The 27,754-nt window shown below is 40.3% G+C and overlaps 1 protein-coding gene across 1 annotated transcript in view; it reads right to left on the bottom strand.

The window, feature by feature from the left end:
• Nucleotides 1-1,280: 1,280 nt before the first annotated feature.
• The window catches only part of crfb2 (cytokine receptor family member b2), a 30,652-nt gene continuing 4,178 nt past the window's right edge, over nucleotides 1,281-27,754 (bottom strand). Inside the window, exons 4-15 of the mRNA XM_030081251.1 lie at nucleotides 26,273-26,448; nucleotides 24,822-24,970; nucleotides 22,641-22,800; nucleotides 21,365-21,477; nucleotides 16,347-17,188; nucleotides 13,120-13,178; nucleotides 12,512-12,644; nucleotides 11,321-11,499; nucleotides 9,243-9,403; nucleotides 5,162-5,321; nucleotides 3,775-3,896; nucleotides 1,281-1,831 (exon numbers count right to left, since the gene is read on the bottom strand). Of these exons, the coding sequence (XP_029937111.1) occupies nucleotides 1,646-1,831; nucleotides 3,775-3,896; nucleotides 5,162-5,321; nucleotides 9,243-9,403; nucleotides 11,321-11,499; nucleotides 12,512-12,644; nucleotides 13,120-13,178; nucleotides 16,347-17,188; nucleotides 21,365-21,477; nucleotides 22,641-22,800; nucleotides 24,822-24,970; nucleotides 26,273-26,448 (2,440 nt within the window). The 3' untranslated portion in view covers nucleotides 1,281-1,645. The remainder of the gene's footprint in view (nucleotides 1,832-3,774; nucleotides 3,897-5,161; nucleotides 5,322-9,242; nucleotides 9,404-11,320; nucleotides 11,500-12,511; nucleotides 12,645-13,119; nucleotides 13,179-16,346; nucleotides 17,189-21,364; nucleotides 21,478-22,640; nucleotides 22,801-24,821; nucleotides 24,971-26,272; nucleotides 26,449-27,754) is intronic.

Raw genomic sequence — 27,754 nt, 5'->3', positions numbered from 1 at the left:
GCGAAACGTCTGCAGGGTTCAAGGAATCAGCCTCTCACTCCCCACTGCAAAAAGTACACAGCTTCCGTCAGGTGATCTGACACCCGCTCTGGAGATCGTGTTTCTTTCTATAGGCGGGTTTTTAAAATCTAGAAAGTCTTATTTTTTTCTTGACACAAAAAAAAACTTGTCTCAATCATTTTCTGAAATTGTTCGTCATTTTCTGCTCTAGGAGATTGTGATTATTTTTGCCTAGTTTGAAACTATTGAAACCCACTGGAAACAATGGGATGATCTGAGTCTAATATTACACAACATGAAACTGAATGAAATGACGCTTAAATGACTTGGATATTTTTTGCAGTGGGCTCCTGCCTGGGGGTTTCCAAGCTTTTACAAGTGAAGTGGCACATAACACCGAAGGTGGACTGTTCATGAAACTTAGTTCATTCTGTGCAGCCCCCCACCCCCCCAACCCGTTCCGGTCCCATATTTTTTTCTCCCCCTAGTGACAACTGTGTCACTCCAACTAACTTCAACAATTGGATGTGAAAGTGAAATTAAATCTTTCCATGTTGCCAAATTGCCATTTATCAATACAAAAATTCTGTAGGTTCATAGATAGGCACTAATAACTGAGAAATTCCGTGGAACCAAATAGGATAATCTGACTCTGCAGACAGAATTTGAAGGGGGAAAAATATATGACTCAACATGGAACTAAATAAACTGACTCTAAAATGACTTGGATATTTTTTGCAGTGGGCTCCTGCCTGGGGGTTTCCAAGCTTTTACAAGTGAAGTACCACATAAAGAGGCATAACACCAAAGATACACTGTTGATGAAATTTAGTTGATTCTGTGGAACCCCATCTCAGATTTTTCTCTATTAACTTCAACAATGTGATATAAAAGTGAAATTAAACCTTTCCATATGTTGCCATATTGCCATTTATTAATGTTGCAAGTACATACATAAGGACTGACAAATACATTTTTTTATTTACTAATGTTTTTATAGAAAAATATTTGTCTAAAGTCTAAGTTCCATACATGGTTGATAAAACACATGCAACACAAAATTGAATTTCCAGCCAAGCCTATAAAAGGCTTATGAAATGAGAGATCACAGTTTATCATAGTATGACACAGTAACTAATCAATACACACAGTAACACACAGAACTGAAAATTTTCCTCATTTCACAGAGCATGGACAGCAGCACCGGAGAGCGGAAGTAACTGACCCTTAACCAAAATTTAGTTTTGAGTTTATCAGGAATATTAGCTACAGGCTCTATTCACTGAAGTAGTACTGAAGGACTCCCACTCATCAGATCCAGTCACTTAGTCACAATTATTTGAATCACCAACCACAAGTTAACCCACAGTCTAAAAGAATTTCTTGGTTACACTGGTGCACATAATTATGATAAACTATACAGTTTCACAGCCAACAAACATGCCTTCAGTTCCCACCATCCAAAACAGTTGACTCAAATTGCTGCCTTCACCCATATCATAAAGACCAGTGATCCTAAATCAAATTCCTAGCATTGCCCTCCAGCTCGAGCACCTCATGCACCCCTCACCCTGACATCTTCCTCCACATCAAACCAGTTGTCCTGATTCTTGTACATAGCCTCTACACGACCTCTTTATCCACCTTAAACACACTGTCTTGCAGCTGGACCACTGCCACCTTCTGCCACGGCCGAGCTGCTCCTCAGCACAGGATCATCAGAGTGGTGCGTGTCAGCAGGGCTATCGTCATGTGTCTGAGAGGCCAGGGCCTGGTTGGACTGTTCAGGCTGTGCACGTCCATCACCCTGGCCTTGGAAGGGGATGTATGACTAAAATCGAGAGAGGGAGTGAGAGAGAGAAAGAGAGGGAGAGGGTAAGTGAAGGTCACATTAGGGTTACAGGCAGTCGGTGATTTGTTATTTTTTTTAACACAAGGACATTGTTGCAGGACACCTTTTGATGCTATTCTGGCCACAAATTCACAAACCTCCTCCCAACCTCCCTGCTATTTTCCCCCCTCGGAAGCCCCCTCCCCCACTATCCACACACGTAGGAGCCTTTTTTTTTTTAGAGTATAGCCTATTTATTGGCCCTTGAACTGAATTTTCAGGGGCCTTTACAAACTCTGAATAATTATTACATTGCATTGTCAAATACACATTCAATATGCAGCACAAAGATCTGTTTCATTTGAAAAATAACAAGTGAGAGCAGAAAAAAAACTTATGAGCATTCAAGGGCTCTTTTGCTCCAAGCTCTGTTCATTTCTGACTAGGCCTCTGTTGGGCTGTTGCAGCACTTTCTCTTTCCCCACCATCTGCTGTTGTGCTCCTCTACACTGAGGAGCAGAAGGCTAAATACTTATATGTAGACTTATTTGTTTACTGGATGTGGATGTTAAATATTTTTGTAATGCTTATTTTTCTTGAACTATGTAACTGCAGCTGAGCACGGTGCGGTCAGTGCAGGGTAATGTCCTCAGTCACATGACCTGCTCCACTTCCACGTTACACCAAACATGTATAGTAACAACTATAGATGTTTCAACTATGGTCTGGGGTGTATTTTCAGCAGCACAGACGCTACTGAATGATCGTAAAAATTTTAAAGGAATATTATAGGAATACTACAGGCAGTTGTGTGCCTCCATGATCCTTTTCCAGGAGTACATGTCGCTGCGTGTCACTTTGATCATGAAGATGACTGTACTCTATATAGACTGTATAGGCTACAACACAATATAGAATTGACAACTTAGAGCATAAAGAGAATACTACAGATTGAATCCGGAACTGACAGAAGGGCAAGACGGAGGGAAAAAGGCACAAGTACAAATCTGTCTGCTACTTCAGCACCATGGACAGCACCACAGATTTATCAATACACAGCACAGTAGGTCTGCTGAGCCATGGTCAGGGCCATAGATTCCAACTTGCCCAAACCTCAGTCAGATAATGGATCAGTGAGTCAGGCAGACTAGGCTAACATATTCAACTAAACAACCCCCCAAACCTGTGATGCAATGAGTTATCTGGGCCAAGTGTTTAGCTTGCCTTTAGCTAAAAAACTGCCTTGACTTTATTAACTCATATAACCCAGTTGTTGAATGCAGACTGTCAAAGGAGCACTTATGTGACAACAGAATCATTTTCACTGTCATGGAACTGTAGAGGGACAGCTACGTCAGAGGTTATTATTTGCCTTACAAGGTCTGCTGTGGGTCATGCATCAAATGAGTCAGATTTAACATTAAAAGGATTGGACAAGTCCTACCACACTGGAAATGTACTTTCAAGTTGTTTACACACAGCTTTGATACTCTGCAAATGAGTATCCCTGTTGCCACAAATAATCGCATTAACAGAATATTCCAGCTCACAGGTAGAACAGTCCGCCTGTATAAAAACATATGTGACTTGACTGAAATTAAAATGAACCCTAAATGCTATGTGAGTCTAGGTTTGTGCAGAAAAAAGTGAAACACCAAAGTAGTGAGTTTAATATGCAAACCAGGCACCTTAACTAGGTTTCCCACAGTGGAAATATTAGGTTATGCTGTTTTTTAGTGGACTTATCACTTTATATGCGTTGACCTGAATCCAAATAACTTGAGTAACCATCCAACGGTGGAAATGGACAAATCAAATTCATTCGCATCTTAATCGCACACTTTAGCACACATGCGCTATCTGGATAGACACTCAGGTAGAGGTGACGATAAACAATAGCCAAGTGATTATTCCAGTTACAGCACAGTGAGTCAGATTATTACCAGAGCTCCAGGTGGGCGCTGCCCTGATAACTTGGAGGTCAGGTGACCACCGTAGACAACCATTGCAACGAGCAGGACCAGCAGCACACAGAACACACACAGCAGGCTGAGGGTAACATGCACTGTGGGACAGAGGAGGACAATACACCCATCAGCAAATGAGTACTATTGATAAGATTACATCTGTGATTTTTTTTAAAAAAAAACTTGCTATCATTTAGACAGTATTTTTTTTTTTTTTTTTTATGGTTTGCTAATGTTGATGAATTTTCCACTCAGTAAACAGGGTGAAAATCATTTAATGCAATGAACATGTGACACAAGAGGTAAATAAAATAAATATATAATATAATGTGGTTCAATCCTGTAAAGTGACCTGTAAAGTGACCCAGAGAATTTATCGAATTCCCTGGCTGGCAAACACTTCTCTTGATTTCATAGTATTCCACTAATTCCAGGACCAGCAGGAATTATGACAAAACAAGACAAAGATGCTACTGGAAATTAAGAGTTGTGATCGATCTAACCCTGGTTTGTACTGCTAATTTGCAAATTCCAGCACAATCAAATAACAGACGGGAAAGACAATGGATCCCACAAGTTAACCCGAACTAGAGCAGGGGGTCAAATTTCACTGATAAGCAGCAAATTCAAGCATATGTGCCAGGAACAGTGATGCAAATTAAATTCTGTTCCCCTTTTAGCCTTTTAGTCAGAAGCTGCATACAATAAAAACAAATAGAACTTTAAATGATGAAAGTTTTGTTTACAACACGCCAATGTACATAGATGTATGTGTATCTGAGCAATAATCGGCAGCAGTGGTTGTTTTGGTACTAGACAAGCACACACATTCTCCTTGATATCCTAGTCCGCTAGAGATAAAGTGCAATTGCCTTGTGGGTTTGCGGTTTTCCATATCGCTCTGAGCCTAGTGTCATATCATCTAAACACACACAGCCAGGTTAAATACACTCTGAACGCCGTGGGTAAGTATCAGTCCTCTCATGGTAGACCTGTGGAAAATCAGTGTCGCTTAATGGTGGGAGATAGCTACCATAGAAGCAGGATGGTTGAATTTTTAAAAAGCTATTATCAAATATCAACTCCCACCTTCACAAAGTGCTGTATTCATGTATGTAATGGGATATAGGTGGATATTTGTGTGCACTGTTGCATTGGAAACCTGAATTGACTTTTTTTGTCTCATTTTGATTCTGACAGCCAGCAGTGGCATTATTGCCTATGCAAGCAGCCACCAACATAAAAGGAAAGTCAGATTCCCACAATCCTGTGCTTCTACAGGTCTTAACTGTAATTGTTTGCATCCATGATGTGTTTTAACTCAGTCTGCTTCACTCAGGAGGGATGCTGAACAGCTGTGTACCTGAGCTGCTGGCTGGAGGGCCGGTGAAGGCGCAGTGGGGTTCAGTGGGCATAGAATTGCTGTTGATGGTCGCTGTCACGGTGACCGTCACACAATACTCCACCCCTGGCTGCAGGTAGCGAATCAAAATCTCCTCTTCATATGCTAAGTTGAGGCTGAACTGCAACACAACAGACAAACTATGAAAACAGTTAAACTAAAGAGCGTGATAACACATTTAAAGTGGCACAATGAGACTCCTGTTTTTTGGTGAACTTTGGTTCTGTCACTGGTGCTAATTACTCATTTCTGTGGTGTTTTTATACTGCGTTTCCCAGAGATCGCCTGTCAAACTGTGTATGTAACATCTTTCTCATAAGATTTTCTGTTGATGAAGTTTAAATTTCTGTAGGCGGTGGTCTTTTCTTTGTCTGTGCAGCCACGGTGGCTATCACTGCTAATGCTAACCTCCTACTTCTTCTGTTTATTTCCAATAAATAACTGTTGCTGCCACTTCTGGAAACATTCAACATGCTCCCTATATGCCAGGACAACTGAGTCAAGCCAAGAATTATTACTTTATCAGTCCTCACTCCTTTAAACCGTGTGCACTATTTTTATCCATTTACAGTATGATCAAGCATCCATGCTGGAGCAAATATTGCCCCTGTGCCCCTGAGCTACATGGACAATATTCATACTGGTGATGCTAACACAGCAGTATTTTATGAATACCCTCTCCTTGTACAAAATACTGTAACTGGAAGAGATGTAGGTTGAGAAGATAAAACTCGCAGATAGGATGTTGTACCCCTCTGTGTGTTGGCGTACGGTACCGCTCATCAGGCTGAGCGTTTCCTTGAACACAAGCAGACACGAGCCTGCGAGAGGAAGATGTGGGCAAAAACCACATGCACGGTTTAAGTGAAAAACAAGCCATAAGAGGAAATATGTATCCTTCGTCACGACAGATGCACATATTTGTTCTCCTGATATCCTGATCAGCGTTTGAAGTGTCTCTCGGAGAGATTTAGAACAGCCTTGAGGGTTTTCTGTTTTGATTTCTTGGTATTCCATACTGCACTGAGCCAAGTTTCATATCATCTGAACACATGCAACCTAGTTTAGTGCTCTCTAGACGCAGCTGGTAAATGTCACTCTAACGGTAGACCTAGTGAAAATTGGTGTTGTCTCAGGTTGAGCACAGTGACCTTAACACACCACCTCACTTTGAAAAGCCCCTGAATGTGAATTTCATGTGAATTTCACATCTTAACATACAAATGGAATCAGCTTGAATTCAAGCAACACATCCCTTGAATGCAACAAATCTATAAGCACATTAGATACATAAATACTTCATAGATGCACCCAGAAAATGCTCTTATAATGGTTACTGTGTGTTTACAGTGTGATGCATTATTATTAATGCGGAAACCCTGCCTCTTGTTGCATGTTTATGTAACTGCTGCTGCACTTTGGACCCACCAAATCCAAGAGGGTTTTTTTCCTTGTCTTTTTTCTCTTTTTTTGCAGCTTTAGTTTGCTTTTCAGACGTCAGAGACCCTAAGAGTTTGGTAGCGAGTCAGTTGAGGTGCTAGGGATTTGTGTTACAATGCACTAGTTTTGTCCTACTGTGTAACATTCAAGAATGAAGTGAGAATGAAGACAGGGCTGAACGGCAGAGTAAACGCATGATCGGTGACTGTAAAATGAACAGTAAAATCATTTCCTGGAACAAAATCACTTCCTGGAACAACAATGAACAGAGTTGCAAGCTGGTCTCTGAGTGTAAAAAAAACAAAAACAAAAACATGTATATATATGTATATATATATATATATATATATATATATATATATATATATATATACATACATACATGGTATTAGTGTTGGTGCACATCACATGTTAATAGCATCTGCAGTTTGCTGAAAATTACAGACCAAAAGCACTGTTAAAGTGCCCCATATAGCATTTTAATATCAATGAATCATTTGCATATTCATTTTGAGTCATTCAAATAATCACTGTAAAACAAATGAGACTACTGCTATGAAGGTCAGCAGGTTCCACCAGCCTCTGTGCAACCTGCACTTTCTACATGACATTTTGCAACAAATTTGGATTGCAGTATCATACAAATCAAGTTGGGGGTGTTGTTGTGTTATGAAGCTCTCACAAAGAGTTTCTGATAGTGGTTATGGAAGGAATCCGATGGAAAAAATACACTACATGGACAAAAGTATAGTTCCACGCCTCTTAATCATTGAATTCAGCCGTTTCATTCAGTCCCATCACCACAGGTGAATAAACTCCAGCAGCTAGCCATGCAGTCTGCCTTTACAAACATTTGGGAAAGAATGGCTCGTTCTAAAGAGCTCACTGAGTTCCAGCATGCTGCTGTAATAGTAATGTAATAGGATGCCACCACTGCAAAAAGTCAGCTGGTGAAGTTTCTTCCCTCCTAGATATTCCACCATCAGCTGGAAATGGGACTATTGCAAAGTGGAAGTGTTTAGGAACCACAGCGACTCAGCCACCAGGTGGCAGCACCAAGTAAAGTTACAGAGCAGGGTCGCCAAGTGCGAGAACGTACAAATTACATTATGAACGAGTAATCAATTACTTGCGAATTATATATTTTGCCGTAAAAAATAATTACGGGAGGTCCGCACTTAACAACAGTTCCGCTAGTGTTTCCAGTCAGACACGGACCTCCCCGACATGTTGTTTACTAAAAAGCAGGCTTATGGCTGTCAGAGGACATTATTACATCATACTTAACCATTTATGTGAATAAACAGCCAACACTGTAAACCATGTGCGATTCCAAATGCATTTAACAACCACAACAGGTCCTTCAATCACGTTGTTGTACCACGGTATGGACTTTTCTTCTGTGTCGCTTAACAGGTAGCTCTCAATCAACAGCCTAAATCATAAACACAAAGTTCAAATAAATCTAATCTTCTCTGCTCTGGTATCATCACATTGGCGTGTGCTAATGGGGCTAGCAAAAGATGTGATGCAAGGCTGCCTGTTAGCTGTAGCTTTAAGCGCATGTGGTTAAGCATCAAGCTAGTATTTCTGTAATATACAAGTTTAATGCCACATCTCTTGCACTGCACGTTATCATCGTCCTTTTTGTCAAAGTATTTCCACACATCACTCTTCTTGGTCGCAGGTGACAGGGTGCAAACGAGATGTAGCCAAAACCAACACACTGCGCAGGTGTGTGAATAGTAAGACGTTACTCGAATACTGATGTCAACAATGGGTACTCGAGTACTCGAGAAATCATACCCACCCCTAGTGTCAACTCTAAAGTTTGCTGGAGAAGGGATAATGTTTTTCTGGGCTCGGCCTCGGCCCCTCAGTTCCAGTGAAGGGAAATCTTAATGCTTCAGCTCACCAGGACATTTTGGACAATTCTCTGCTTCCAGCTTTGTGGGACCAGTTTGGGAAAGGCCCTTTTCTGTCCCATGACTGAGCCCCAGTACACAAAGCAGCTCCATAAAGGCATGGCTGGCTGAGTTTGGGGTGGAAGAACTTGACTGGCCTGCACAGAGCCCTGACCTCAACCCCATCCAACACCTTTGGGATGAACTAGAACAGAGATTGCGAGCTGGGCCCTCTGGTCCAACATCAGTGTCTGAGCTCACAAATGCTCTTCTTGATGAACGGGTGAAAATTCCCACAGACACACTCCAACATCTTGTAGGAAGCCTTCCCAGAAGAGTGGATGCTGTTCTAGCTGCAAAGGGACCAACTCCATATTAATGCCTCTGGATTTAGGATGGGAGGTCAGAAAAGCTCCTGTAGGTGTAACGTGTAGGTGGCCCAAGACTTTTGTCCATATAGTGTACTTCCAACCTGTTTCCTACCTTATGTAAAGCAAGAGGGAACAAACGCATGTACTTCGGTGTCAGGGAGGGGGGGACAGCATGCTCTTGGTAACAGGAAGCAATGGGTTTGATGGGAAATGTAGACTTCATTTTGGGATACGTTAGCACCAACAATACTACTGGTGTCAAACAGAATCACCTCGGCCACAGTCTGTCTCATACCTCGGAGCTACAGTCCCTGACTTTGACTGTACCTGAGCACCATCCCTGGTCCTGCGCACCACACAGAGGAGCCCACTGTACAGATTCTGGAGCTGTTTGTTCTGCTGGATCGACCCGCTTGTGGGAGGACTGACCTGCAGGAGCAAGCAGTTCCCACAGCCAGACACAGACACCTTAGGAGGGCCCAGCACAGCTACAGGGGGAAATTCACTGGCTTTCAGTTAGTCATGAATAAATTCATCACAGGTTAAAGTGGTGATACATCAGCAAATTATTTGAAGAAAACATGTCTGGCATTGAGATGATGCTGAGGAAAACTGAAATTCTCACTGAACACATTATGTGGAAGGCTTTTTTTGACTACATGCTAATGTGAACAAAGAAACATGGCTAAGTACATAGCAAATTGGAGTTTTAATTACACAATCATATTTTTGATGTTGAGCAGAAATAATGTGACTGAGTTAAACAACAGTGGATGGAGCCAAAAAAAAAACAAAAAAAAAAACAGTTCAGGGCTAGCTAGCTGGCTAAATGGCAGTGGCATGATTTCCCAAACCGTTGCTCAGATTTCCACCAAACCTTGTGGGAGGATTGGACGTGGATCAAGGAGGAAGTGACTAACCCTTTGCATCCCTTGGCCAAAAGGATGCGTGGGATTAGGCAAGGCATGTCACAGAGGGCTCATAACTTGTGAGCAGATTTACACATCATCTCAAAACTTGGGCCAGCTATCACCGGATAAACTTTTTAGGCCATTCGATCGAAAGTGGGTGTGGCCTACAAACAAATTTTGATACGAGGTTTGTATTTGTATATTTCTCACACAGATTGTACCACGCCCAACGCCCTCGCCACTCAGCCATGTCAAAGATACTTGTAGTAGTGTGTGCAAGTTGAGATGACTAGAGAGAGACCATGGCTGTGTCCGAAATCACTCACTCACTCACTCCTCCCTACTCACTATATAGGGAATTCAATGTAGTGGACTATATAGTGAACTCAATAGCGGACCGTTTCGGACACTACTTCGCCCGTTGTTCGGCGCCGTTCCGCAATGCATGACGGGATATATTGCCTGGTGGTTAGTGACCATCGGATGTCCACTACATTTTGCGGTGGATTGTGGGATACATCCAGTGGACTATATAGTGAACATTAATAATCACTAAACATTCGGACACCCCTACAAAAAGGCGTAATCACTATATAGTGCCCTATATAGTGATTAGGGAGTGATTTCGGACACAGCCCATGGTAATGCTGCTAATCCTAAAAAAGGAAAGAAAAGGGTGGGGCTGAGAGGGTAAGAGAGAAAAAAATTAGGCAGTTAGAGAGCGAAGCATCCAAATGCAGGGATGCAAACAGCGCGCCGAAAAGCGCAACTCGCTTTTTTCGTGGCATTATCGATCACGGAATCACGGAATTAGCCAAATAAAACGGAATCTATTTTTAACGCGGAATTTAACATAATAACAACTGCACCGGCACCGCACCCCACTCAGAAATTTGTTGTTTTGGGCCGGGCTTAGTCAAAGTCCAGGGCTGTTTTTTTTAGTCCCTGGACTGGGTAACGGCCCTGGAATTATGCATTAGCTAAGACAGCCTGATGCTGCTTTTGAGATAAAAAGGTTTGTAAAAAAAAAAAAAAAAAAAAAAAAGCTATCATTTGTTAGCTAGTTTTCCTTGCTCACCTTCAAAGCTCAACTTATCCATACTAACATATAGCTGCAAGCCCTATGGTGGTGAATGAATGAAAGTAATTTTTACTTATATTTTGACCACAGTTGACCACCTCTTTGCCATCCAACTTTGCCAGCTAACTTGTGGATGCAGCCAAACAACCACTGATGTTTAACTCGATCAGTAGACCTTTTTTCACAGCAGCCATTTTGACATGAAACGGCAGCTAAACAGAGACGTTACTAATGAAGGTTCTGTTCCATTTATGAGAGAGTCATTTCAGCGAGACAGCATGCATGCAACACAGGACCCTGGCTCTGTTAGACCTAAATGAAACAGAACCTTCATTAATGCCATTAGTACCACCTGTTTACCCTGCTATTTCATGTCAAAATGGCTGCTATTCTGTAAATTTGTGGTGTCTCACTGTCTGTATATGGTGTGAAATGCCCTGTTAATGTCCAGTTTGATTCCTGGGTGGGTGTAAAGGCCTGGACACGGGCTTGGTACTGTTGCAGCGTTTCCGTGAACTCTCCGGTTAGGTTACAAGTCTGTGTGGCTGCCAGCTCCAAGCAACCGGCCACAGGCTTCCATGAGTTCCTCCTCCTAAATGAAGTGATAAGAGATGCAGTGAGACAGATGCTGACAGATACCAGAATTCTGCTGGTTTTAATATGGTGTGTCATCCTGATAAATCAGCTTATACCAAAGGTGATGCAGGACCGAGGGAGGGAGAAGGAAGGTGAGAGAAAAAAATAGCTCTCATCATGCTGATGAGCATGTTGGCACAGATCGCATTCACAGTCAACAAGAAACAAAACTTACAGTGCCTTATGTGTCATACTCAAAAAAACATTTCTGCATAATAGAAAGTGCCTATTCAGAGGAAAGTACTCGAGAAATGAAAAGGAAACATCCTCCAGGGCTGTCATAGGCTGACATGCTGAACTAGACTGGGAAGCAGCAGAGACTCCCCTGTACCATCTGGTGGACGTCACACACGCCTGCATACAGCACGTAAACATGCAGTGACCTAAACTGAACCTATGTAGTGTTGGCTACACACTCAGCTCACTGACCAGAAAGACCACATTTTCCCAGGAATACATGAGGAGTGTTTGATTTTGTCTCATCGGGCAGAATGCGATGTCTGAACTAACTGCAAGTGTCTGACCGATAAATCAAGAGCTTCTAAAGGGACCGCACTAACTTTTGGCAATTTGCCTTTTTGGTCAACTTACCATCTCCATGCTATGATGGGGATACTATCAGTCAAAACAATACAATAAGCTCCGGCAGGCATAAGAACATAGACCTTTAATCCAGGGAGGGTGGTGTTTTTCACCACCCCCTTTCACCAAATTGGGCTGCCAGATGGCTGGCAGCCCAATTTCCCAAAAAGCTGGACTTGTCCTTTAACTGACGGACACCCTAGGGGCTCAGTCTTTCCTCATCTTCACAACCAATGGCATATCACCCCACTTCCTTTCTCGTTCCATCACCTTTTGTGTGACATGTATATCATCTAATTAAACCACAATACCTTACATAAACCATAAAAACCACTGTCACATTTCTTGAAATGATTTGACTTTTTCTGTTCGGCTGCCTCTGGTACCTGAAGCGGAGTATTTGAACTCTGAAGTGTGCGTCGGCTGAAGTCCCCAGGCCTGGCAGGAAGTTGAGTGTGTGTTCCATGTTTAGGGAATCTATGGACACATTGACAGGGGCAGGCAGAGACACACCTGCCACTGGACAGAGGGAGAGAAGTAAATCCCTTCAAAAACAGTAAGAGAAAAAGCAAGTTAACATGTAACCAGAGAAATGATGTGGTTTGATGGTAATGACAGATGTTTGTGTCTAACACATGCATGCTGAAAAGAAACATCTATATATGCGTATGATTTGCAACCTAGATTTAAAACTCATTTTAAGGTAAGCAGAGGCTGCAGCTAGTAAACCTATCTGAAGATACTAGTTATTTGCTAGATTCCAACCTAAATACACACACCTAGATGTAGCCATGCAACCATAAGCAAATGTCAGAGTAAGCTGCAAATGCCAAGGACACATAAAAAGACACAAAAGGGTGGATGCAGGAGAACAGAGCCCATTAGACAAAATACACAACTTCCCTTCTTATAACTGACAAAAATCTAACATCCTCATATGCCAAGTAAGTATTCATCTCAAATATTCTCCTTTACCGCCCCTGAAGAGCATTACCAAGGTGTAAATGCAGAAGTAATGGTGTCCACCACCCCATCTTCCATTCATGGACGCACCTTCAGTCTTGTTCTTAAGCAGGATGATAAGACTTTTGTGTTTTGGGTTACAGCTCAACATATAGAGGGGAAGGGGAGGGGGGGCTGGGAAACAACTCAGTTGTTCGAATTTACAAGGCTGAGTTTCAGTTTCCCCAGAAGTCCCTCCCTGTTTTTTTGCCCCATGATTCCTGCATTCGACTCAGATCTAGCACTCACTGGGCACTCAATTGCCCTGGACACTGTTAGCTGACAACACAGTGCCTTCTTTTATCTTGCATGTTTGAGGTTTGTTTTCCTGTTTTTTTTTGTTTTTTTTTTCATGTGTGTTCATATATTTGCCTCTGTGTGCTTTGTTAACTGAGTTTCTGGTCAAGGTAAGCTTGAGGAAATCTCAAATGCATGCACTAGCTACACTTGGAAGCCTTGCTGCTTTTACTGCAATGCAAGTATAAATGACAAAACATGCCTTAATATCTAAGATTGAAATTTATTGACTTGAAAAAGACAAATGCATAGCATAACACTGGATCCTGTGAGTTTTTTTTTTCTTTTGCACTGTGTTAGGTAATGCTTGCTCTCAATATAAAAATAAAACATATGTGGCTAATACAAATATGGCATTGTTTGATTACATTACTGAAATAACATGTCTATACAGTGTAACTTGCAATGATAAATGATTTTTTTTTTTTTTACAAAGTTTAACTGAGTGCTGAGTGTATTGGTAACATAAGGCGTACAGTAGGTTTTAAAAATGTGTAAGGAGAAAAACAACCAACTATCTTAGAGTCATATTTTAACCAAAACATGACTCTAAGATGAATAGGTGGCAGCTTGTGCTTGTAAGAGAAAGCAATGATGATACATAAACATTCAACTATTTAAAATTACTACTCAACTGACCACATTTGGAATGACCTTTTTGTTAAATTGTGTCTACACTAATTATATAAGAACAGATACAGGTTTTTCAAAATGCTATACAGTACATGGGGATGGAAACCAGTATTTATCAGACTCGGCTTCTGCAAAGTTGTCTCCATGAGAAATAACATATGGGACATGCTGCTGTCACTCAATCATACTTTCAGCTGCAACAAGATTGAGATACTTGTAACAGAAATCCATCAAATATGAGTCACATCAATTCATATTCAGGTAAGCCTGCTGAAGTTACTGGATCATCTAGTGGATGATTCTCTAAACACACAATACAGTAGTAAGATTCAGACTGGGCTTGCTCAAAACTCTTCATAATACAACTTTTAGTGCAGGCTGAGGCACCCAGGATGGAGCTCACTTCAAGCAAAAATCCACTTCATATTTCTTTATCTGTTATATATCATCAATTCATTGCTATTGTGGGAAGAAATGAATACTTTTCATGTGTGGTGGTGTCACTTTCAAATTCAGTAAGGGATTTCCTTCATTTTCAAGAATGATCTTTGACAAGCCCTGCTAAAGAGGTGTGAACTTGTTCCATTCAGGTGTAGGTGGAGAAAGCAGTAACACCAACAAGAGAAAAAAACATTTTGGCAATTTTCAGTTTTCAAGTTGAGAAAAAGTCATGCCACTTACTCAAAACACACCTAGAGGGAAGCCCTTGCTCCTTGATTCTGTGGTGCCACCAAAACCTGACATTTATCACTGATGCTTCCAAAAATTCAGCAATCAAACATTAACAAGCACAGACAGAGGAAATGCACCGGCAAACGATAAAGTGGACCCAGGAAAGCAAGCTATACTGTCAGGAGCCCTTTTTCACAGCAGCCATTTTCACATGAAGTAGCACATTAACACTGGCGTTACTAATAATATTAATTATCGTTCTGTTCCATTGACCTAAATGAATAAGAACCTAATTAATGTCATCAGTAACACCTATGTGCCAATCTGTTATTTCATGTCAAAACAGCAGCTGTGAAAAAGGTCTAATAGTGGTTCTGTGAGAGAGTGCATGTTAACGATGTTACGGCATTTTAGGGTGTACTTTTCTTTTTTCAGTATGGGGATCACAACAGAATACTATAAGACATCTATTTTAAGGTACAAACTCCTAAAAACGTCAGTATTAGTGCCACACCTTACCCCCTGAGCTACACACGACCAGAAATCTGAAAGGTGTGCAGTTGGCTAGTTTCCACTTATCTGCCTGGTAGCAACAGCACAGTAACAGTCAGGTAATGTCAACAGATTAGCACACTGAAATCATAACCATATGATAATAAACTTATGAACACAATGGCACACAATGACAATGTGAGGACATTAGCGGAGCATGTCCTCAGGGGCTGCAACGCTCAATTGTACTGAGCTAATAATTCCTAATGTCCAGGACCTGCTCACATGTATGGGACTTTTTGTTCTCCTGCACTGATTTGTGGGTCCAACATCCACTGCAAAGTGACCCTCTTCTCTTCAAGAGGGTTAGACTAGACTTGACTAGACATACTCAGCAAGACTAGACTTGTATTTAAATGTTAATTACGCTTAGGCTTTTGCCATATGTAGTTCAGTTTTTGTTGTGTGAAAGTGAGATTTCTCTGTTTTGATATAAGTTGTTTCATTAAAGACCATAACATTTGAGTCATTGTAGTAGGAGTCATACACCTGGACTGACATCATTTCTGTCAATTAAAAACTCAGTTCAAGCTCTGATTTTTAAAGCTCATTTGCAATACTCAATGTTGTGAGGAGAATAATGTGTCAAATTGTCCCTTTCGGTTTGTGGATGAAATAGCTGCTGGAAGTCACAGAGTTTGGGCGTTTTAGCAAGAGGTGGCACATGAACAATACAGGAGCCCCGAGATCCTGGCTAAAATAAGAAGCTACTGTTATATATGATGCATTATTTTAAATTGTATTTAAAATAATGCATTTTTTGCATGCATGATTTTTGATTTGATTTTATTTGATTGTATGCATGATTCTAATTATGGCTGTTTTTATGAGCAGCTGGACACTTGAATTTCCCTTTGGGAATGAATAAAGTTCTATCTATCTATCTACCTATATGAAGCTATGAATAGCTACTGAGCTTGATGAAAATGAACTGACACCAGTGCAGCTTAATATGCTGACAGACATCTTCACATTATATCACTTTTTTACCCCACCACGAAAAAAAATGAGCAGTAAAAATGCAAAAGACATTTACAAAATGTTCTATGTCAGATAGGTCATCGCCTCAGGTAAGCAGAGAAATTGTCATCCTCGTCCTCGTCATCCTCCTTCTTGTCAGCAAAAGTGGCTTCCATTTGTATAGCAGCTTCCTGAGCATGAGAAGGTTGTGAGGGCAGGAGGGGAGTGGTACTGAAACAGGACTCATCTCTCTCAAAGTGACATGCTGTTCCCACCTCTGACATTTCCACACCTGGTTTGTCCTTCTCTTCCTCTTCCCCCTCATGCCCACCGAAGGTTAGCAAGAGGAGGTTCACCCCCTGGCCACTCCCCTCTTTCACCTCCTCCTCCTCCTCCTCCTTCTCCTCCTCCTCTTTTGGCTTGGTTCCCTCTACAACCAAAGTATCACAACTGTCTGTATGAGGACGGAGCCCCAAAGCACTTTGGTCCCATTCTGGCCCACAAACAGAAGGCTGTGAGGTTGTCCATGTGGTCTGTGCACAGTCTGATCCTGCGAACAACTGGATATTTGCTGAAATCAAAGCTTGTGGCTGTTGCTCTGATACTGAAAGTCGGTTGAGCTCAGAGTCTGGAACCAAAATGTCAGATGGGTTGAGCGAGGTGTTGAGGCTTGGGGAGGAATTTGGCGGCCGTGCAGGCTCAAGGCACAAAGGAGAGGACAGGCAGGAGGAGGAGGGAGCTGAGAGGTTAATGCCTGCATGCAGATTATAGTCTCCTCCCCTGCTCCCAGTAGTGCTCCCCATGTCTATTTCCCCATCGCTGTCATCTGACATGTTATTGTCTGTTTCACCTCTAGAGGGTAGTGTTGGCTCAATATGTATAAGGGAATAAGAGGTTGTACAGCAGGGTGAAGGGACCAGCATCTCCTCTGTGTGCTTGATGGATGTCTGTGAGGAGAAAGAGACAATTAAAAAAAAAAAAAAGTTATTAGTTGGTCAGATCAACAGCAGTCCAGACAACTCCTTTTAAAATACAAGTGTTCACCAGAAGCATGTCATGGATCACACAAAGCATGCCCAAAAACAACTGCTGGTGGTGGGGAGGGTGGGGGGTAGTCATTTTACTGACTTTTTCAGATGTTACAAGGAATGGTTTTTTTTTTTTTTTTTTTTAACTCTGACTCCTAAATCTGATGTTACAATTTGCAATTTTTCATTCAATATGACAGGTTCAGGAGTGCAGAAATCAGGCCATAACACATGAATAATGTAACAACTTGCCAAAGTGTAATACAATGTCCTACTGCCACTCAGTGAGTTGAAAATCTTCATTGAACTAAATTATGACTTAAAGGGGGGTATGACATATTTTTACCTGATGTAACTTAAGTAATATGGATTAATAACAACAGAATAACATCTAAGAAGAATGTATGAGCAACACAAAGGTCTTCCACATTACTTTATCCAGCAATTTACAACAGCAACAGATTTCATTACATTTACAACCCATCTGAAGGGCTATTTTATTACATTCTGACATTTTTTTTTATACTAGCTACCACTTATTACATCGTCAGCTGCCATATGGCACTACTATTTGTGTAGGGTTTAGTAAAATCTTGTAATCCCCAGGAGTTAAATTCTCTGTTGGGAAAGAAATACCTTTCCCATCAGTGAAAATTATTCCGAATCATATAAAATGAAATTAGCTGATTCTCTATTGCTTTCCTGTCATCAACAACATTTGGAAAAGAAACTGTCATTGACAAGAAATAACCATCCATCCCTGCCAGATCTCAAGTTTAATTTATTAGCCATACAAGGTGGGAAAACCCCTCTCCATCTAGCAGTCGCTGTGCTTGACTAATTGCCATTAACAATGGAACATGAAACTCCATTATATTTTATGAGAAAAGCATGTTTGAATCCCCCTTGCATGAGACAAACACCACAAATTGTAAAAGGCTGACTGTAAGTGGCACCCACACACATAACGGCTCGTGTATTACACAGCGGTGTGATAAAATAAAGCAATGACTGATAGGAATTGAGGGTTTCAAACACTACTGGTGACTCCCAACTGGAGCATGTTCTCACGAAAATCTATTTATAAATGAAATTCAGCAAATTATCTAAGATTCTAAACTCCCGTTTTGCTTTGCTTTGGCCATGGGTACAGATCAAGGCTATATTTTTTCTCAAACCATTTTTCATTATTTCAGACTATTTATGCAGGGCAGGTGGACTAAGCACATGCATGTTTGCTTTGTCTTGCTTTGCATTCAGACAGCTGCACATATATTATACATATATTAAACACATTTCTATCAGCCCTTTTCCATGCACATTTTGACATACTGAAAAAAGAAATGCTTGATGGAAACAGCAAATGCTTGACAAAATCTCAAAAATGCGACTAAACATGTATATGCTCGCTTGTGGCAGCTTAACTTATTTTATTTGATAAAAAAAGATGTGATAATTTGTGCTGGAACCCTATTTCTGAATAAAACAGCATGCTTCATCATTAAGCCCCCACAGGAGGCAATGTTTTTATTCTCTTAATCAGGTGTTAAAGATTTTTCTTTTTCTTTTGTTTTTGGAGGCATTTAATTATTTACTTGTACTTCATGAAAAAGCAGCTGTTGACACCTGGGATCTGCCCAGTACAGGCGATCGTGGGCCAATGATCACCAGTGATCTCCTGAGTAAGTGCCACCTATTAGAACGGCTGTGTCTCAGCAGAGAAACTAAATGATAGTGGATCTGTCGTCCTGTCAGATTACTGCAGGTAAAAACACTGGGCTGGTGCTGCAGCTGCCAGCCTTTGTCTTTTCTCTTTTTAAAACCACAACCACATCCCAACACACCTCTAAGTTATGTCTTCTGTTGTGTGTGTGTGTGTGTGTGTGTGTGTGTGTGTATTCTGCACAAGAATGGTTATGTCTGCAGCTCTTTCTTGTGGCACTTTGCTCGAATGTGTCACCCAAAACCTACATTTTTACGAAACAGGAAAAAACACACACACTATGGCTACTTCACCTCTTGCTGATAATTTCCCACTGAACAGGCAGTGTATTAATGAATAATGGATATTTTCATGCTGACCAGAAAACACTGGCAACCACTGCATTAAATTTTTTGTATGTTGGCCATAGTGGTGATAACAGTTTTAATTTCAAAATCCAAGACTTGAGAGGTGGCGGTTATTCTTCACAGTGACAAAAAACAGAATATGTGTGGGATGACAGTCTAACCCCAGACGATGGGGACTCATAAATACACATAAAGATAGTACAATATTTCCCCATACTTTTCCAAACGTCTTTGAGCAGTTTACAAAATCAACAATAGCTTTTTTCAAAATTACGTAATTCTTTATCTATATATTTCCGAACTATCCAAACATGAAGAGAACAATGTTATTGTCATTCTTCATAAATCATGGCATAAGCATATTTGCAATGCTGAGATATTTACATTATAGTGATATTTGTTATTTTAAATATTTACAGAACATTCAGAACATTTAAGTGTAGCTGAAACTCCTTGACAAGGGTGACGTAATGTAAATCTCTTCATCAAATCATTAAGGCTAATCTAGTCAACCTAGATTTAAAACTCATTTTAAGGTATGAAAATCTGGTTAAATTGTTGGGGTTATCATTTTGTCTGTAATTACACAGCTTTGTAAATTAAAATACTTTTTTTTTTCGAATTCATCTTTTTTTTTTTTATAATTATTTTTATTGCTTTCATCGAGATAATACATATACCAGCATACTGTATACTTTTGTACTCAAAACACAATACAATTCCTACCAGTAACAGTATTCCTCTACTCCACAGGGTCTTAGACCACATTCACACTCATACTCACACTCATACATATACACATTTACCCACTTAACGTAAGTACCTTCCTATCCTATAGGTTAGCCCATACATATACCCGTCCCTATACTCTCCACACTTCCACTCATCCACATACCATTCAGTTCCACTCATCCACGTATACCATTCACCCTTCCCCTGACACACATACACAATTACACACATACTTCCACACACACTTGGGTCCCATTCTTTAGTCATCATATCCAGTGTTTATTCTTTAGCCAATATGTTTACTAGGCTTCATAGATGTCCTGCCATACTTTGCTAAATTGTTGCCTTTTGTTCCGGTCTTCATACATTGATGCATTTTCAATGTTTAAATGATATTTCATTAGTCCCTTCCATTCTTGTAGTGATGGGGCCTCTGTATCCTTCTAGTACTTTAAAATTATTTTTTTATATACCAAAGAGGAGAAAAGGATCTTCCATCCTATAGGGTATTTCAGATTGTCTGTGAATCTGATTGGGATTTTACAAGCATTGGTCATCCATTTTTGAATTTCTAACCAGCCATTATAAACTTAATCACATTTTTTTACACAGAGGGGGGAGGAAGAGACATCAAATTTATTTATTTTAGATTTAGTAATAGTATATTCTTGTCATAAGCTTGTATTGTATAAATTGATATACTAACACACAGTGGGTGGCAAACACTCTGCTGGTTCTATTTTTTCCTCAAGGTTAAAGGAACATACCCATGATGTTCAGTGGAATTTCTACAAAATGCATATACTTGCTGGGTTGAAATACTTTATTATTTTAGAACTCTGATATCATTTTCCCTGCTTTTTATCGAGCCACTGGTTTTCATTCAGTCTACTATGATATGAAAATGAAGTTTCAGAGACTTCACACTTGCTGCATAAGCAGAACATTAAAAGGTGGGTGTTTCAACAAAAAATTCATACAAAAAAAAAAAAAAAAAAAAAAATCACAGGATTTTGATTCTATGTAGTGAAATTTTTAGTACCCCCGCATGATTTGCAAAAAGGTTTGTTGCAATGCAAAATGAGGGGAAATTGTAGTAAACAGGCCAAACATTCAAAATCACTGGTATGATCCTTTAATTTCATAGTTTTTATTTGAGGTGGAAAAGTTTAAGAGCAGTTGGTTTCCTTGCTGAAAGTTGCTGCTAGTCCCAATACGGTTAGCACTTCAACACTGCAATACTGCTGTTACTTGTACACCTAGTACTAGTACTACCACTATATAACTACTTACCAGGACTGCTGGCAGTGGCTCTCTGAGACAGATGTATTTAGTTTGGACTAGTAGGCCCAGGATGACCAGAATGAGCACCACAAACAAACAGAGCCCTGCTGACACCTGTGCGTCTGTGCAGAGAGAGGGGACAGCACAAAATTATTACTGACACACACATGTAATAATTAAATTTGCAGATGACACTGCTATAGTTAGCCTACTGAAGCAGAATCAAAGTGGGCATGGATCAGTGTTAAGTGATTTTGTGAGTTGGTGTGAGGCATCACATTTACAGTTAAACATATCAAAGACAAAAGAGTTGGTCTTTGATTTTAGACGTGAGCCCCCCACACATACCCCATCCATGATAAAGGGAGAAATGATAGAGGTAGTAAATGAGTACAAATATCTTGGTCTTATTATAGATAATAAACTATCCTGGGATCAGTGTGCAGATGCTATTTTTAAAAAAGGTCAACAGCGCATGTACTTCCTCAAGAAGTTAAATTTTTTTAACGTTGATAGCAAAATCTTGACCTTATTTTACAAGGCTTTTATTGAGAGTATTCTTGCTTATTGCACTGTATGTTGGTATGGTAATTCTAAAATTACTCATAGAAACAGACTGAAGAAACTTGTGAGAACTAGTGGGAAGATCATTGGGAGGCAGCAGACTGATCTGTATCATCTTTATCTGTCCAGGCTGACCCAAAAGGCAGACAAGGTCTGCATGGATAAAACCCACCCACTTTCAGGGGAATTCATGCTTCTCCCCTCAGGGCGAAGGTACAGGCATCTCAATATTAGAACAAATCGGGCCAAAAACTCATTTCTTCCCACTGCAATCACACAACTAAACAGGCTTTGGGCAGGGGTGTGATGTGTACAGATCATCACTAAATGAGGAGTGCATCTTAAGTATGGGCAAGTCTTATTGGTTAGGTTATTTATTCTAGATCATTTATTTATTCTTGTGTTAGGGAATCTATGCATGATAGGCCTGTGTGACCTGTGTGTGTCTTGTATTTAGTGTAGATGTATGTGTTTTATGTATGTGCTGTACACAAAATTGCCCTTCGGGGACAATAAAGATCTTCTAAGTCTAAGTCTAAGTCATGTGCATATGCAGGACGACACACTAGCACTCAGATGGTAAGATGAAACAGAGAAAAAAGTGTGGAAGATCAATGGATAAATCAACAAGAAAAGAATAAACCTCTCCTGTGACCCTATACAGAGCTTGTCAGAGCAAACTGTGGGTGTCCAAAAACACACACAGACACACATACTGTACCTGCAGAGTGGATGCCAGTGGTGGAGACACACTGGGGTTGGCTGAAGTTGGACACCGCACGCACCGTGTTTTTTTTAGACAAGCTGACTGAGACACAGTACTGTCTGCCAGGGGCCACATTCTTCAAGATCTCTCCCTTCAGGGACGTGGTCTCAAAAAACTGCACACACACCAATGGAGAAAACAGAGGAGGATTGGGCTGGTCAGAGACACAGGGAAAACAACATGACACTAAACACAGCAACAGACAGGATCAGCTGCAACCATGAGTCATCACGTGACTTATGTCAGTTTGTTGATTTTGCATTAATGATTACAGAGTTGTTTAATTTTGAGCTTGACTACGGCAAGAAAAGACCCTGCATTTGTTTCAGGAGAGCTGTGAGAGTCACTGCAATAGAGTAATTCATCCTGGTCTGTATGGGGCTCAAGGCTAGACAAATTTGGGCTTGTCTGATTTTCACAGTACAAGCTCAGGCACAGACCTGATTATTATCTGTGCATTGGACTTAAAAAACAACAACAACAACAACAACAACAATAATAATAATAATAATAATAATAATAAAAAATTTAAAAAGTAATTTAACACAAAAAATATATCAAAAACATGGTTAAAATTGTTTTTCTTTTTTTGTGAAGTGTTTGGTTGGGATGGGACTAAATTTTTGCACATTGTTGCACATTTATTAATCAGACTAGTCATATTAGCTACTGTACTGAAACCTCAGTAGATCCAATAATAAATGTATAATAAATGTATGTACTATGTTCTTTCACTCCATGATGCTTAATGCATGATTACTGTTGTTGCAAAGTTCTGGAGCAAATGGATATTACGCTTTGGAAATGCTGGGTATGGTACTGATTTCACATTTCAGCTTCTGTTCAAACAAAGTAGGCTTGAATATTGGAAAAAAAAAAAACCCAATGGGCTCAGTTTGGACTCTCTTAGCACAGGCCCTCATTCTCATGAGCTAACAGACTAAAACCTATTAACTCAAATAATATAGTAATAGTATGAATAACATTTGCAAGAGCAACAATTTTGCACAAATTTAAAGCCCAGACTGGTATCTTCTTGTGACATGGTAGAGTTTGCCACAGAATAGCATACACAGACCAGTGAATAAGCACTAGACAGTAGAGGAAATATCTGGGCTCGACCCTCCATGACTAATGCATGCATGGAATAAAAAGAAGAGCATGTTACTGACACCTAGAGCTAGCCAATGTTACTGATGCCTAGTTAGCCAATGTTACTGACGCCTAGAGCTAGCCAATGTTACTGATGCCTAGTTAGCCAATGTTACTGATGCCTAGAGCTAGCCAATGTTACTGATGCCTAGTTAGCCAATGTTACTGATGCCTAGTTAGCCAATGTTACTGATGCCTAGAGCTAGCCAATGTTACTGATGCCTAGAGTTAGCCAATGTTACTGATGCCTAGTTAGCCAATGTTACTGATGCCTAGAGCTAGCCAATGTTACTGATGCCTAGAGCTAGCCAATGTTACTGATGCCTAGTTAGCCAAGCCAAGCTGGACAGCTGATGTTGGCTAACAAGCTCGTCTGCAGGACAAGTGTAAGCATTGAGTTCCTCTATCTTAAAAAACTAAGCTCTTCAACCATGGTCAGTTTCTTCTAAAGGGCATACAATGCAAAACAACATACTGAAAGCTGTATATTAGATTGATCAACATGTCGACATTGTCTGGATCATTCACATTTCTTAGTACATTGTTACACTGACTTCCAATTTCTAGGATTGGATGCAACTAAACCTTGTAATATTCAACTAGTATGAAAGCATACATAGAAGAGAACACTATCCATGTGTTAAGATAAACAGCTGAACTTAAGTGTGTTTTCTATTGTAAATAGAGAACACACTTATACGCTGGATAATTATGAGATAGTTAATCTATTCTAATGTGAATTCCGCTGGCCTGGCTTTAACTTCAACTTGACCTTCTATAATTGTCTAAAACAGAGGAAACAGAGGTTTTCAATCATGTGCTGTCATGACCAAAGAGTCTGATGGTTTTCAGACCAACCAAACACGACAGCAGCTGATTTTAACTTTGTAAACTTTGACCAGCGAGGGATCAGATAGATTGATTAATAACTACTGGTCTGAGATACTCTTAATGAGATAAACTTTGGTTCCTGGTGCACAATACCTTGGGTGTGTCAGCGCTGCTGCTCTTGACCGAGAGGTTGTAATGGAAGGAGTCATAGACCTTCCTGAGGTGCTCCACAGGAGGATGAAGGCTGACACATAGATCTCTGTCACAGGGAGTGACAGTCAGCAGGGGCAGGTCTAGGTCAGCTGGAAGACACAAGGATGACAGAGGCAAGGCAAGTTCATTTCACACACCAGGAAAGAGACCAGGAAAGAGACCAGGAAAGAGACCAGGAAGGGACGATATATCACTGGAATATTTAAATGGATTCGTATCAAAAGGCTTCTAGCCAGTGTGGCAGGTTACTAATTTATCAACAAAGACCAATTTCACTGCTTGGCAGGTGGTAACTTGGGGCACTGACTTGTTATTTCCCTATTATGTCCAAATCCCATCAGCAGTGTCAGAGACATCACAACGGAGGGAAAAACAACTGAACAGACAGACAGAAGCACACAGAATGATCTCTAGACCTGTCATGCCTTTTGAGGCATACAGGAATAAATCAAGAAAACACAAAATAGAACTTGAAGGGGTATAGTACTTGATTTAGTTTCAATTTGTGTGTTTGAATAAGAAAAAGAGAAGTATAATTGGGATAACGTCACTTGGTGCTGTTCTTCAAATACTCCATAGGATTTTCACAATGCCAAAACTATGATTTTGGTATTAAGACTAGCTGATGCATCACACTTTCAATTCTAAAATGATATCACAAAGGAAAAAAAAAAAACCTAAATATGGAATGATTATGTAATCCATAATGCCAAAACATGGCACTCAATGTTGATGTAAATACATTTTATTTAACCAGGAAGTCAATTGAGATTCAAAAAAACCTCAGCACCAAGGAAAAATACATATATGTAAGATCGGTTTAGGTTTTCCCCCCCATCAAGCAGCCACTAATAGTTTTCTGATGTGGTGAACAGAAACTACTCAATGTTCCCCGAAGACGTATTTTGCTGATGTGCAACTTCCTGCTCTTGAATGCTTGTGGCACAAATGGAGAGCAGGCTTAGCTAATGTCATTTTATGTGTGATGTTCTGGTAGAATGGAAGCCATCTCAGGGTACAAGTTTGTTTTTTTACACAAGGCTTTACTTGTATTTATAGACAGCATGTCAAAGAGCATCAGAGTGCCAGCTGTGTAAAGAAAAACACTATGGTGATAAGTCTGACATTAGGTCTTCTTTACAATACAATACCATCACCACCAAACTGCTGCGACAGCCATCCAGCATTACGCATGATGTTCTGTTCATGAGTATGAATTCTTTTTTTCCGAGCATTTTGAGGAGTCTCTCTTGATTTCACTGTGTAGCTCTTGTAATAGCCACAAATGTTGCAGTAAAAAGTTAAGTGTAGTCATGTCCTAAAAAGATGTTGACATCTGGATGCTGCATTTACTATTCAACATCTTTTGGGTCTGATACTGTGGCCCTTACTGTCTCTGAGGGGTACAAAGTCATTTTGGTAGGCTGGCTGTGAGGCTTGGTCCCCGAGTGCTGCTGTGACACTGATGTAGTAGGCCATTTCGAGGTCAGGGAAGGCCTCGGTTAAGTTGCACAACAATGGCTGCTTGACATGTTCACAGCCGCTCACCGGCTCCCAGGATGTGCCACTGAAACACAGGAGAAGACACAACTGAGGTTAGAGCATCTGAGGCAATGGCAATACTGTAGGTATATTTTCAAAAAAATTAAAAATTGCTTGGGCACCTCATTCGCTAATTAACCATGTCTTGATGTACATCTAACAATAAATGCTGTGAAAATCCTGGGGTTTACATTTTTAAATCAAAACCCCCTTGCTTTTATAGTGTAGCTTTAATGACTACTCCATGGCATAGCAGCAGGCACACAGAAAAATTCAAACCAGTAATATCATCACAGATATTGAACAATTTGTCCTTAGGCCATCACATCCTATAAAACATTACAACTTTCAAAGTGACATGTGTAACAGCATTTTATAGTGGTGCAATTTTGGGTGTTCACCCCAAAAGCTTGTTTCCTTTCCCTAAACACCATGGCTGAAATCTGAAATGTTTGGACCACTTCTGAATGCTCGCTCCCTGTTATGTGCTGCCCGAACATCCTGTTTACTGAAATACATCCTGATACAAGACGCCATCAAGATGCCGTTTGTTGAGGACTTTATGCTTTCCTTAATAATGGAAGACTGTCTGAGCTGATCCCTGCCTCACCTTTATGCCTGTGGGCCACCTACTGCAGTAAGAGCAGTGGAGGTAAAAAAACAAAAACAAAAACGATAAGATGATTTTATTTAAACAACAGTAGCGATTTGATAAAGAAGCACCGTCAAATAAAATAAAAATGAACTGAAAAACAATGTGATAAAACTGCTTTTGAGGATAAACGATTAAAGATTATCAAGTGACTTGATAAATTCAACAGTGATTGGATTACCACAGCTCTGTGGTTAATCATTCAGTATTTGTTGGTATACTTTTTCTTACTTCCACTCACATACCTGCATGTCTAACAAAACTGCACCCACTGACTAGTGGCTGAGCTGTTATCAAATCATCCAAATTACTTTTGTGAAATGATTTTTTTTAGTTTTTCTGTTTTTCAGTATTAGTGAGTCATTTCTTACACTTCTACTCCTCATAGTGTAGTACAACTGGGCAAATGGATGTGATGTCACTGTAGTGGAGGTCACATGACTGGACTCAGGAACCACAGTCTGATTAGCTTACTTACTTTCTCCATCTTTCGCCTTTCTGTAATCTCAGCCATAGCCAACTTACCAACCCTAACCTTAACCTATAAGCATAAGTGAAATTTTAAAGAATGACTTTGTCGTCCTCAGGAAAAACAATAACACCCACAAGCACATAGGAAACTGGAGCAGGTGCATTAATTGTTCTCTGTTATCGAGTTTGCTTTATTTGATTTTCTAAG

The sequence above is a fragment of the Myripristis murdjan genome, chromosome 21 (assembly GCF_902150065.1).
Source record: "Myripristis murdjan chromosome 21, fMyrMur1.1, whole genome shotgun sequence".
NCBI classification, from domain to species: Eukaryota; Metazoa; Chordata; class Actinopteri; order Holocentriformes; family Holocentridae; genus Myripristis; species Myripristis murdjan.
The sequence above is the reverse complement of the archived record's forward strand: the minus strand, read 5'-3'. Positions and strand labels throughout refer to the sequence as shown.